Source organism: Hydractinia symbiolongicarpus, chromosome 12 (assembly GCF_029227915.1).
Source record: "Hydractinia symbiolongicarpus strain clone_291-10 chromosome 12, HSymV2.1, whole genome shotgun sequence".
Taxonomy (NCBI): Eukaryota; Metazoa; Cnidaria; class Hydrozoa; order Anthoathecata; family Hydractiniidae; genus Hydractinia; species Hydractinia symbiolongicarpus.
In genome coordinates this window covers 23,859,030-23,873,836 of record NC_079886.1, presented here as the reverse complement: position 1 = coordinate 23,873,836, position 14,807 = coordinate 23,859,030, and the positions used below count along the sequence as shown (strand labels likewise).

Sequence of the window (14,807 nt, the reverse complement as noted above, 5' to 3'; positions counted from 1 at the left end):
AAAAAAGACAACAAACACGATCTTAAAACCTGCGATTGGAAAACAGTTTTTTTTAAACTTTATGAAATAACCAAATTAAACTAGAATGCATGTTACTGTTAAAAAAAAAACAGTTTTAAAGGGTCTAGACCCAACAACTTTCGTCGTCATTGTGTCGCAAAACATATCACTGGTGTAGCACTATAATGTGTTCCGTATATTGTATGCGTGTTTTGTTTATACTACTGACAAACAGGATTCCAAGGGCGAAGGTACGGTCTTCCATGCCAGTTTTATGTCTATAAAAAATAGGTGTTAAGCAATCACTAGGAAACTCAAGGTGCAAAAAGGTTCCCTTTACTTATTCTGACTTAAAAAATAGGGTTAATTATAAAGGAAATGTGTACTTGATATTATAATGGTACAAATAAAGGGTTGCGACGTTTCGGATATTAAAATCATTCTTATGAAAAAAAAAATGTTTTTCTTGTGTTTAAACTGTTACAGAAGAAGTGGAATGAGAACGAAGTTAGGCGGGTATTATTAGTTCAGTTGAGGGAACAAATAGATTCTTGTTCTTGTTTGAAGGTAAGAAAATATCCGGAGTTAGAAAATACCTAATTACAAAATTTCCTTTTTTTCTATAAAAAAACAAGTTAATAACTTTGTGTTGAAAATTTCGTATATTATTTTTATGAGTTTTAATTTTATCTTTCTGTTCTTTCTTATCATTCTCTTTTACCACAAAATCTAGTTATGTGCGGTCTTCGTCTAAGAAAAAATTACGCTTGTTTTTACGCGAATGTTAATATGTCTTTAACCAGAAGACTGGGTGAGAGAATTCAGATTGCTTGAAACGGATCAGTTGAAAGAAGTTTTAACCCGACATTATTCTTCCAGAAAATCACAAAGGGCAAAACATTTTTGACGCCCTACATATTTTAGAAATGAGCAAATCATGCGCATTTAGCATTTACTATCATTGGATGGGAAGAGGTAATTGAAAATTGACACGAGTCAATATCAGTATGATGAAACTTGATAAGTCCTTCATCATTTTCAATGTCATTTTTTGTCACATTATGTCAAAATCCAGATGTCCATTACATCGAGCTTCCGCGTGGAAACAAAAGGTTACTACAGATCGCATCATTTTTTAATCACTTTGTAAACTAAACAGGTTTTTAATAAAACTTTATTAAACTCTACTTAAATTATAAATGCTGGGGAAACCACAAAATTGCGAAATTTATATTTATGAATTACAACATTAATAGTGCTGTAGAAAACTGCAAAAGGGTAGTGCGCCTTTTACTAAACGTAAAAAAAAATTAGCAAAATTTTAACCCGTGGTTACCCTAAAACATAGCTCCTTGTAATCTTTTATCAAAGTTACTCCTAACTGTTTCATTTTCTTATGATGAAGATAACAAAAGAGTTAGTTGATTATAATTTTAGTTGACATTTGTTAAGTGGAACCAATCACGCTATGAGCGCATATGTTCACAAATGACCATTCTTTTTAGCATGGTAATAGGATGTGAAATGTGTGTCATGTATACGACGTTGGAGAAAAGCTTGGCGTGTCTCCTTGACGGTTAAACATAAGATAGAAAAACATATCATATTTTCAAAACTATTGACTGAAATCTTTTAAACGGTTGTATTCTTTTTTTTTAAATTTAACAAAAGCATTGACATCAGCGTATATGTATCAAATTCTACTTTCTACACTTTTTGGACTCTCTGTAAGGTGACAAGTGATTGTGATGTAAATATTTGGGTCCACAAAATAGGAATTTTAAAATTTGAAACATGGCATTCTTTCAAACCTAACGAAATCACAATACCATTGGAGTTTGAATAATTGCCGCCCTCACAAAAAACAAAATAAACAATTGCTTCACTCTACAGTCACCCTCGTCCCCTAGTGTTTTTTGCCTTCTCTTATATCAAAAAAGGAAAAAAAACTCTGGGGACGAGGGTGCTCTACAGTATAAACTAGCATTTATTGATCGTTTTCTTTATTTTGTTTGACTTAGTTCCATCTTCTTGTTTTTTCAGTTTTTTGATTTACATTTGATAAACGCCCACTTCTTTCATCAGGGGCGTTAAGTTATCATATTACTGTTGCTAAAAATGGCGTTTTGATTTCACAATGTAATCAATTACCAGTCTTTCAAAAGTAAATAATGATATTAAATACTAGAATATTGAAAATATTGTTAAGCGCTGAGCTTGAAAATAAATACAGTTCTGTTTAAAGCAAATGAAGTTTCTGCTAGAATATCATACGCTGCTTAAACAATAACTTGTAACAATACGATGAGTCAATGTACAAAATTAAACATATGTTCATCAATTAGAACGCTACATGCTGCTATAAAACATATTACATTTTAAATCAATATGTCGCAACAAGCTGTGAAGTAACATTGCAGCATTATAACAGATAGCGGTAGTAGTGTGTATTCCCTAATCAGAATATTTAAAAAACCGCAAATAGGACATTATTTTAGTTTTGTTATGACACACCTTACAAACTTTTTAATATTAAACTCTTTCCTCATATTAATATGCTTTTTTGTTTTAACTCATCATCTAGAGACCAACTGAAGGAGCCATAAAGGCGTTTAGTAAGATACTTAGATTTTGTTAAAGGAAGTTAAGATTAGACCAATATTTGTGCTATCATGAATTAAGCCTTTGATATACCGCAATCACTGGTTTTGCATTGTGGAGAAACCGCAGTGAAATCTCAAGAAGAAAAATGATTGTTTTAACGTTGATGTAAACCGACCTTTAGTTTTTCTAGCGGAAACAGCCTTCAATTTCGTTATTGTTATTGTTTATAAGTCTTTTATAATAAGACTTGGCGGTTGCACAGCGTCACGTGGTATATGCAAAGTTGCCTAACCCGATGGTTTTGCTGTTTTACCTTCTGCTTTATTTAACGCTTCTAGCGTACGGTGAAAGGAAATAACTTCTTTCACGGCGTCACAATAAACGCAAGGCTGTCAGAGCATATATTAAAATAGATACCGAAACAGACTTGTTCTTAACCCTATATTAGGCATTGTAGAAATACAGCAACCGACTGGTATTCTTGTGGTACAGCGATCGCTTCCAGTGCCGTAAGCCTCGTGCTTAAACACCAGCCGAGTCTAGAGACTATACTAGTGTGAATTTATTTTCTCTGTGCTTGCACGACTTTCTTTGGTCAAATGGAAGCCACAAATACACTAACAACCCTTCGTTTATAGCATTACCAATAGGAACTGAAGAGGCTATCCTGGGCAAACAATTTCAATAATAATAATAATAACTACGGGGGGTTGTAGCAGAGTAGGACCATTCCTTTCGTGGAGCATGGGAGTGTACATACAATAAAAGTAAAGTGGATTTCTCACGATGGATTATGGTCTGCAAATATCCTCTTTGGAAGATAAATAAAGAACCCTAACAGCAAAAAAAATTATAAAACTTTTTTTAAAAACTGATCTCAGTTTTCTCCCCAGCATTTGTAGAAAAACTTTTTTCTTCGTAAATCTCACGTAAAACTTTCGTAAATTACAATAAAATATAAATGAAGGTTGTTTTTGTTTTTTGAAGGCGGGAGGCGGGAGGCAGGCGGCGGAGGGCGAGAAGGCGGGGGGCGTGAGGCGTCAGGCAGGAACGACTTTATTATGACACATGAAAAGGTCAAGTAATTGGCACAAAGTTACCAGAAAAGAATGTAAAAATTCTTCCTTCTTTTCAAATTAACAAAAACACGATATTGTCAACATTCTAGTGGTTTCCCTGAAATATTCAAATGGAAAATCATTTTAAAACCAAAACAATTTCAACCCCTATTAAAAGATTGACATTCGACTCCATGAAAATACTGACAATAGCCACAGTGCTACGAATCATTAAAAGCATGCGTTACAAACTATTTGTGATGCAAATACTAAATGTGTGTGTCCGATTGTCTACTTAATAAAATGTTTCAGAACACGCCCAATACTCCAACACCAAGAAGAATATTCCGACAAAAGCTTTATCTTTGCTTGCTGTGGAAGTGCGTGTAATTTATAGTGTAAAGTTTGTATAAACTTTCCAAAGAGTCACTAACTCGAATTTACAATCTAAAAGATATAGCTAAAACGTTTCTTGAGCAAAAGAGATAGTGGAAAACATCTATCTTATAATACCCTTATACGTCTGTCCATCTGTCTGTCACGCAAAATGGTAGCTTAGCTGTGCAAGTAGCGAGACGCACGCAATGCGGTATAAAAAGGACGGGCGAACCCGCAGATTTTTCCACGGTTAACGACTAGTTTAAGCAAATACAAAGCATAGTTAAGCGAGTCAAATCTCGATTAGACAAGCAAAAAAGGTAGTTCAGTTTTGTTTGTTTTTTCCGTTAGTTAGTTGATTTCTGCCAACGATGGTGGCATCAACGGCACTTCACTTTGTTTTATTTTAAAACTTTAGCCCTCAAATAGCTTTAGCTGTTTTAATTTATGTGACAAAAACATTTAGAAATGATTGAAACTTCTTTATCTTTAAACTTCCGAACTTCAATTTTGACCTTTATTGCAAAGGCTATTTTTACGTATGGCTGTTCAGAGATTGCTAGGAAACATTGATTATGTTAAAGAGAGATCTGACAAGCCGAATATATTTTTCACTGACTTTTCCCTTGCCCTCCTAGTCTCTAAGCATTTACAGCACATAAGAAAGTCTTGTAGCGTTTTTTGTTATGGCTTTTGTGAGCCTGGTAATTCTTTAGTTGTCTTCCTGTTCTTCTGATTTGATCAAAATTTGAATCGTACTGAACACAAAACAGAAGTCTTTATAACACTACGCATGTATTATCAGTTCATGGTAGTAGGAAGATAAAAGCCGTCGCTTTAGTGGCGTTATACAAAAATTATTTACTAGTATTTTTATCGAAACTCTCAATGTTTTTCATGCAATTCGTCGTGGTCAAATAATATAAAAACCAAAAGTTATTAAACAGTGGCTAAATAACAATAGAAGACGATAAACAAACCATCTCTGGAGACACTACTCGTCAATGACGTAAAAGAATAATCAATGAAAGATAGAGACATAAGTTATAAATAAAAAATACAAGGTTAAAAATACTGGAGATTTTATCACAGTTTATTCATCAATTATATATCTTTCGTGTGGGCACAACATAACCTCGATTAAAGCGAAAAGAAAAACAACGTACGAAGATAGTTGGTTAAGTAGCCTGTAGTTTTATATCAGTTGGAACTAAGCTTTTACTTGTAAATGATAAAAATTCATTTATACGACTGCCGGTCAATGTTACGACAAAAGATCTTTAAAAATTAATATTTAGATTATGGAGGTATAAAACGTCGGGTTTAGTTACAAAAAGTTTGTATAGAAGTTTTTTAAAAAAGAATCGAATGAAGTGAATGGCAAGGGGCAAAGTATTAACAAAAAGGTTAACCAATCAATTGCTCCATTAATAGATTGATTGACAGTGTAATTTAAAGACAGCGCGGTCTTTTCTTATTTTTATTCCATTTGATAACATTATCAAAATATCTGGAAAATTTTATCCTCCTTGAAAATGTTTGGCGTTCAAACATCCGTACCAAGTAAATATAAGATAGTCGTCCGAAATCTGTCCGAAAGTAATAATAAGAAAATTTACATAACATGAATTATTTCATGTTATGTAAATTATTTCTGATTGATACGATCGTCTGAAAATAATGGTCAATTTCCCTTTAAACTTAAACCAAAATCTTTTTTCCCAAAGCTAACCCTACACAAAGAGTTGTTTTTTGTGCTCTGCTTCATTAGCAGAAGAAATAACAAGCCTCTTAAAACTCTTTGTTACGCCCTTTGGTAAACGTTTTCTGTTTGTTTTTGTTTCTTAAAAAATTTTTGAATTCATATTTCTTTGTCAGGTTTAATGTAAATTTTCATTTCTGCACCATTTCAAAAAAAATAAGGTTCAAATAGGAATGTAAGAATACATTTATTCATCAAATTTTTGTTTTTACGTAATACTTTCAAAACTAGTGCAAAAATTATTTAATAAAAATTGCACTAAACTTTGAAAACTAAAATACCCAAAAACCTTTGGTGGCGTAACCCCATTCTGTAACATCATTTAGTAAACGACATATTTATTTCGCCTAATAAACGTTAATGAAGTCAATCAGACTAACCAGCCAATTATTGCAAAAAAGATTGTATTACGTTTTACGAAGAATGCGAAAACAATCAATATTATCCCTGTGTATAAAACGGAAAATAATCTAGCCGTTTGTTTTACCATGGGTTGTCCTCGCGAGAACATTAAAATTAAGCTCCCTTCCTACAACACTGTAAATTACACTGTTTTCTCCTGCCGTATATAATGAATTAACGCCTCAGAAAAACCTGTATGGATTCTCACAGAAACTAGGTACTTAAATTTTCGAATATACCTGAATTTTATAATATTATTTACTTTTTAACGCTTCTAAACGTTTTCTACTATTTTATATTTAAACGTGTGCAAATGTCTTTACAACATAAAAGATTCCGTTCTACAGATTCTATAAGGTTTAGTGCGACAATTTTATTTCTCAAAACTGATAACAAAAACATTTAAATAGACATGAGTTGCACGTACCATCTAAAGTTTCACCTGCACAGTCCTGTAATTGCCACTCACTCTGAATTAAAACCCTAACTAGTAAAGAATGATATAGACAAGCACAGCATGGTGCACCAGCAGGCTCCCTCTGTATATGGAGCAACAATAGTGCATATATACAGCACGTAACTTCCATGGTATGTTGCAATTTAGTTGCTTACTACTACCAGTAAAATAAAGAGTGCTGGTTTGCACGCTAACATTCCTGACATAGCTGTGTAACTACAAACAACCGGACTATATCTCACTAACACATCAGAATTGCTAAGTATCAACGACGAATTTCTCCATATTAAGAAAAAATAACAAGCATCCGAATGCTTATTATCTCACATCTTGATCAGTTGAACGAAAATAGACAGTAATTAGGAATTGAAAAAAACACGCTACAATTAAATGATATCAATATGCATATAAATAGGACCAAACTTCAATTCTTTGCCAGTTTTTCAACTTTAACACTTGTATCAAGTATATTCTATTAGAAGTATTTCAGTTTTGCAAAAGGGAATAAAACTCAAATGGTAATATCAAATGTGAAAGATAGTGTTGAAGAAGATCAAGACAAAGCATTGTCAATGAAATTTTAGGTTTGTTTGTTTTTAGGAGAGAGGGAATAGAAACTCTTTGTTTTTAACTTAGTAAGTGTATTTAATTTGTTTTCGTTTTTTTAGCATTCAGGGAGGTTATGACATGTTTGAAAATTGACTGAAACAAGGAAATTCACACTTCTTGTTAATTTCCTTGTTGTTATTGTTGTTGTTTAAAAACAATATTGTTTACAACATTCTGTTAAGGTAGCATTTTAATTTGATGCTTAGTTAACGGAAACCTTGAAATAATGACATCGGTCTGTTCAAAGCCTTAACTTTGATTGCTACAAAGAAGCGTTTATTTGTCATCGTAAGCTGTTGTTATGGGAGATTATTAGAACCTTCCATCAGCTGGCACCATCATATTGATCAAGCACGTAGTTAATTAGAAAGTCCACAGAAATCACACACAATTTAATCTTTTCAAAAAAATAATAAATCCAAAAGGTTGGAATATACAATGTGAATGTTTTCACACAGTAAAAGGGCTTTTAACACGTGCTTTTCAATATGGATTAATACACAACGTCGTATGAAATGAAGCCTAATTGAGTCTCTATGATCCAATTAGGTGAACTAGTTTAATACAATCACCGCATAATTAGTCTTAAATGAGAGAGCACTTTTATTTAGCTCCATATCTCATGAGATCATTAATATAAAGGATCCTTTTGTATATATGCGAGACGAAGAAACCTGTGTATACTAGCGAAATGCGTCATGATGACCTGCGGATATAATTAAAAATGATTTTTGCAAACACTACTACATAAGGCAAACCTAGCTTTTGTATGTACGACATAGAGTCATGCATGCACTAGCTTGATAAAAAATCAAATTACTTAGCTGAAAACGTAAAGGGAAATTAAATAAAACAGTTAAAAAGGTTATGAACTTTCCTGCCACAGTATTAACATATGGAGTGAGGAGGGCATAGCAGTTGCGGGAATTTGTTGTTTACATCCTGTGAAGTAAGAACAGGAATTTCATATAAAACCGCATATTAAGTACAAAATGATATTGTTGCCACAACAATATAAAGTGTTTATCGAGCATCTAAAAACAAAATGCCACAAGTTAAGTTGCTCTGGAATTATACTGGTTTGGCTTTTTAGAAAATTATAATTTTGGTTTTTTTACCACGCCTAAATCCTGTGTAGCATCCTTCATTAAACAATTTCAGAATGTAAGGCTGTACCGTACGTTGCTGAGTTATACGCGTCCTGCATTGACAGTAATTACCTTTGAGATTTTGTTCTGTCCTTATTTGATATTAAAGAAGAAAGTATAGCTATTCTCTTTCAAATCCTATTTTCTTGCTCAAATCTCATATCTCTCTATGTATCGTATATTTCCTAAACTTTTAACGCTAGTTAGCTCTAACGCCAACCTTTTTAAACACAGATCATAACATTCAACAAAAGTATGGCCAGCTTAAAATTGGTCCAAAAAGATAAATACGAAAGTGATTTTGATTAACTTCTTCCACGCTTAGCATGTCTATTCAATTACTTGGTGTCTATCAACTTTTCTTCAGCTTGATTGATGTTCTAATTAATACGTGAAATGGTTGTACGCGGTAAGTAATTACGCATGACAGAAGTGCAGTCAAGCTTAAAAGTATAGAATGGAATGGTAAAGTTGTGCGATGTATTCTTACGTTACGTTGAGGAAAAAGAAAAGATAAAAATACTTTTGTACGTTTGTTTACAAAAATGTAACCTTTTTTATCCGGGGATTTATATATATGAATATTAACCTTTTCATTTCATAAAATCGTTTGTGGTGAAGAAAACCAGTCACTGCTTACTCATCTTTATTGTTTAAAAACGAGGTCATGAAAACAACTCGTGATTGTAACAGCCTACATATCGAAAGATATAATTTGCCAAATTCATAAATTTACTAATACCTTGGCGTAGTTTACTTTTTGTGTTATTTAGCTATAATGGAACTTCTGTACTTACTGGTGCTGCTAGTTATTAGAAGAGGTCCAGTGAAATAGGACTTATGTGTTAAGAATTGCAATTTAGACTCCAGACTCCAGAAACAGTACAAATAACTCACATGTCCCTGCTTTACGCAAAAAAGTTTGGCTTTCGCTAATACTATATTGACTTCACTAGTAACTGGAAACATGACCTCCCGCATTGAAAGCAAGCTTACTGACAGGATAACATTCAGTATTGTCATGGAAGCAAACAAAACACGCTTATATTAATGACAACTTGGTTTTCGCGGAATTGCTATTTGTTGGTTTTTTATTATCCGTTTCAAATTCAATAGCGCAATCTGGTGGTAACTTCTTGGTGTGGTTAACTCTTTTGGCAAGAATTGTCTTGCATTTAAATTCTGTGAAGCAGTGTGTCATGCTTTTAATGTGGGGAGTCCCATGAAAGGTATTATTCCAACGTTTTCATAATTTCAGATCACAGCTAGACAGGTACCATGTGTTACATTTCAGCCTAAAATTTTATGATATAAAAAATTATATATAACCAATTTGCCGATTTGAGATATGTACTTTTTTTCTAAAATAAATGTGAATAAATAGCTATACTCCTCATCATCCAACCCTAATCATTTTTTTGCTACAATGTAATGAAAAAACTGATTTTCTATATTTCGAATGATTTGGATTGTTTAAATTGAGCCTGAGAGTAATAATAAGGATAGTGTTGCTTAGTGAAAATCGTTTGTAATTGTAGAGCTATCTTAAAATTGATTTATTCTACTCAAACGCCAGCGACAAAATATTATTTCACAATAATTTTTTACAGTGCTTGTGTATTACTCAACAAAACTATCAAGTGATGGTTAATTTTTGTAATTTCCTTTTATTACTATCCAACTGCTGTGCGCAAAGACAGAAATAATCTTAGACTAAATCACCTTTTTTTCTTTGTTTGTTGTTGTCTAAGAACTATGATTTGTCATCGGAAGTATAACTATCGAAGAGTCAATTCACTAGAAAGTGAAATTGCAATTTGCGGATGACACTGTATGATAGCTAGGTGAGCTGACCGCACAAGTCGAAAAAGATGACGTTCATAAATCTTTCCATTTCTACATTTTTTTCTGTATTTCTTCACCGACACACATTTATTTTGGTACTTCTCAAAGTGACTTGTATTCCATCAGCAATCATTTTGTACTTTTTATTCATTTTTAAGTGAGTTTCAACGGCGTCTTTTACAAACTATGATGATAAGCATAGTCCAGGAATGAATTTCTTCTCAATACACTGACGCAATGCGAGGGTTGAGTAAACAAAGATCATAGCTAGGCTTGACCTATTTCAGAAATAAACATGCTCAATGAAGATCACAGGGAAGTAGCTAAATATGAATTGTGAAACCTGCGTTTTCACCTTCAGTAATAAGGAAAGAGGGAGGAGATCCGTTTTTCCGAAAAAAGAATTGGTCTTTCAAATGTGACGTTAAGTTTCCTAACATTATACAAAATGTATTCCTATGATTACAAATCGTTTCGTCATAACTGTTCAATATGGGTGGGTCATAATTAAGTCTTTTCCACATTTATTGGCGATACTATCTGGTCCTAAATAACTAAACTATTATTAAAACATAAAGAACTCAAAAGTACTTTGCTGGTCAGTTAAAACTACGGAAGATGTAGTAGATACCCCATGATGTAACAAGGTTTAGTGTGCATGACAAAGAAAAAAGGAAAGTAACAGAATAAATATACCCGTATTTTGATCGTCTCTATCCCATTTCATTGTCGTGCTAGGGACATGCAAAATATTTTTGTACAAAGTAGCAAGCGCTAGATATGTTCCATACGCACATCTTTTGGCGATTGACCCTGGGAATATATTTCGTTGGTAATAAAATATAACTCAAGTAAAGAATCTAAAAAAATCAACAAAAGCGCCATCATTGAACGTTCTCAAAATAATTAAAGGAAGGTGATGTCAATATCCGGCCTTGATAGCTTTCTGTTGGCAAAAAAAGTCAATCACCTAATAAATGACATCAACAGATAAGTCATATTCTTTCTATAGGCAATTCCTATTTTAAATATATCTTCTGTTATCATTCGAGAAAGAAAAAAATAAATGACTGCACGTTGAATTGAATGCTTATCATTTTTACGATTCGCTTTTCTTAAATGACAAATGATTTTAATTAAAAGACTTTTGGAAAAAAATATTTATAATAACGGTCTCCTTATCTTGTGTAGTTGTCTTTATTGGTGATTTTTGTTGTTGTTGTTGTCATTATTTATTGATTGATTGATGGTTGTTGTTGTCCCTGCTAGTTATTGTTAATGTTGTTGTTGTTGTTGTTGTTGCAGTTTGCTTTAGATCGTTTCTGATTTTTGCGCGTTTTGTTATTGTTTTTTCCTTCTGTTTTTTAACTAAGAATTTGAAACAAGAGCTATACAATGTTGTTTCATTTGCACCAAGTAGGGATGCTATACGTCATTTCATCTCACGCTGGGAATGCAATTTTCATAATATAAAGACAGCGCCAATGGGTAAAGTTTATGGGCGAAATATGTTATAACCTGCTTATAAAATTCATTCATTCTTTGCTGTGACGATAAACCGATTGACGATTTTATTTATTTATTTCAATAGAGATTGCTAAGAAGGTGTCTGCCAACACAGGTCTTCTTCCGTTTGAAGGTTTGTATTGGCGAGACTTGTCTCGCTTTTACAAACATATTTTTATATCTCTAACTCTAGACAAAAAAGGCGAAACTACAATTACTTTGTTAGCCATTTCGTCATATATTTGTGTGGTCGTTGATTTTTCCATATGCGACCATATATATCTCTATTTGTCTATAGTTTTGCTTATGAGCTCTGCAGTCATTACAGAACGAGTAATCCCATGTTAAAAATCAAACAACGCTCCTATTCGTCTTTCTCTTATCCTTATCTGATAAAGAAAGCAATCTACGATATACAATGGCTTAGTACCACGAAACAATTCAAATCAACCTATACAATTCATCAAAAAGAGCGGGAATTTGAAAAATAACCTTCAATCATTATATTATCTTCTGATCGTTACTTCGCATCAACTTCATTGGACCATATAACTGACATAATCGAGACAAATTATATAAACAGAGAAACAGACAGAAATAGTCGGTCCCTCTATTACCTCACCAATATTAATTATAATGGTTTTTATTCTATAGTAATTAACACAACACAGCTATAAATGCTTGTTTATTAAGATCCACTTGACAGTCTGATGTTAAGTCGAATGTGTGAAGAACACATTGGATCTGATCAGGAAACAGACCAGTGAAGAAACAGGACTTTTTGTAACTCTTTTGTTTACATGTTTTTTGTATTCCTGAACTTAACACGTCGTCAACAAGTATTGATCAGAACAAACGATTTTAATGATCTATGACAATTAATTACATTGCATAAAAACATTTTTTTATGAAAGGAAACAGATACATTTTTAAATTAGAAGAGATGTGTGTTATATAAAAAGCAACGTGGATATACGAAGTAGATACATTCGGAATATTCAGTTGTATACAACAAAACATATTTGCAGAGAACATATATTGTTGTTGTTGTTGTTGTTGTTGTTGTTATTGTTTACTGGCGTTTTTCATTTGCTTATAAACTTTCGCAGGATATTCGTGTGTGGTTTTACATTAATTTTCAAATTTTACAGCGAATCAATAAAAGACAATGTACCGAAATACGATTGTATCAAATCTACTGACCATACTGCAGTTTTCAACTATACTTCATACCAACCTGGCATGCATTGAGTTGATAAATCGACAATGGAAACCCATGTCTTTAGAGGAACGTACAAAACGCGCAGATGTTGTATTATCTGCTAGAATTTTATCCACTACTCCAATACCTGGACAAAATATCTTCTACGCAGCAACTTTTGAAGTGATGAACGTCTTAAAAGGTTGGGAACTATTGAAGCTTTTACACAAGCGCAAAAGTCTATCCATTGTTAGATTGGATACAAAGATCGTTGTATCTGCTAAAGGGTTCGCCGATAGTCGACACTGTTTTTCTAATGTTGAAGTGGACGAATCCTATGTACTGTTTCTTGGTTATAAAAGAGAAACTACTGAGCTAGTAGCAAGATATGATGACTATTTTGGCGCTGCTGAACTTCTTTACAAGCGTACAGAAAGAAACATACTACAATCTTTAGGTAAGTGTTTAATTTCTTATTTATTTAATTTTCTTATTTTTATTTATCTTATATATCGTAATTAATTCGATTATAATTATTATAATACATATTAAATATTCAGTTTAAAATGCGAGCACGAGTAGTTGGTACCGTTATCTTATTAACATCGCGTGTAGAAACATGGTAATTAGTGTCATCATGTGAACTTAACACGAATTTAAAGTTTTTAAAATTTATAAACACTGAATATACGAGCTGAAGTTTCAGATAGAACTTTTTTTATTATTATGAATATGGTGAATATACCCTTCTCAAATTCAAGTTTAAATTGCTCCAGGAATTGGGAAATTAGTTTAATGATGAACGAACTGTCATGCGAAATTGTCTCGTTGTAAAAATGGGATGTTTACCTTAGCTACTGAAAGCCACATAAATATGTCAAACAAATGCAAAAACGGAAAAATAAAAAAAGCCAATTAGTCGCCGAGTGATTGAATGAGTAAATAAATGGCAGAATAAATTCTCGAGCTGAAATTACAACCTTTAATTTGAAATCTAAATGTGCTATATAACTAACAAGGGAGCTATAATCGAAACAAATATCTATTTTCAAATCAAAATATTTTATTTGACGTCATATATTAAACTATGCAGAGAATGCTTTTGAACGAATGTTTACATTATGTTTCCAAACGATCACATGTTTTTGAATTTATTTGCGTTATGCAACGGCTATCAAAAATTCGATGTATTTTTGATTTTGTCAATGATCAGAGTGCGGATCAATTAATCAAATTTTTCAAAAATAAAGACGGAAGTAAACGAGTTATATATGGCCTTATTAAAATTTAGGGGAAACGTAAAAGTCAATAAAAAAGGAGGAAAATGTATCTTTATAACAAGAAGAATAAAATTAAATGTTAGAGAAAGAACTGAAATTAAGTCAAGGATTCTTGTGGGCAAAGAAATTTAAAAAAAAGTTTGTTCCGATTCATGTTGGGAACGACTTCCGTTTTACACATACAGATAAATCTTTAACTAAAATACGACCACAAAACAAATAACCACATTGTACATAATTTTCGTGATTTCGTCACATGACGCCAAAACTTTTTTAAGTTGTTTAAAAATTATTAGAAGACACTGTTGGGTAGTGAACACTTTTGATGTTGTTAAGTTTTTAAAAAAACTATAAAGAAAAAGGATAACTAGAGATAGTTAAGATAGAAAATCAAAAATAAAAATTTAAATACTTTTTGTTATAACTTATTTTAAATGCTCAGCCATCAAGGGGATAAGTTGTGCCATAATAGCTATACTGATTTAATATAATATTAGATTTCTTCTACGTATACTGTTGACACTGCTTGTCCTCGTTCTAAGCCCCCCCCCCCCCCC

At 32.5% G+C, this 14,807-nt stretch overlaps 1 protein-coding gene across 1 annotated transcript in view; it reads left to right on the top strand.

Annotated features, from left to right (window-relative positions):
* The window catches only part of LOC130621507 (uncharacterized), a 29,580-nt gene that overhangs the window by 8,576 nt on the left and 6,197 nt on the right, over window positions 1-14,807 (top strand). Inside the window, exon 2 of the mRNA XM_057436808.1 lies at window positions 12,921-13,427. Within this exon, the coding sequence (XP_057292791.1) occupies window positions 12,938-13,427 (490 nt within the window). The 5' untranslated portion in view covers window positions 12,921-12,937. The remainder of the gene's footprint in view (window positions 1-12,920; window positions 13,428-14,807) is intronic.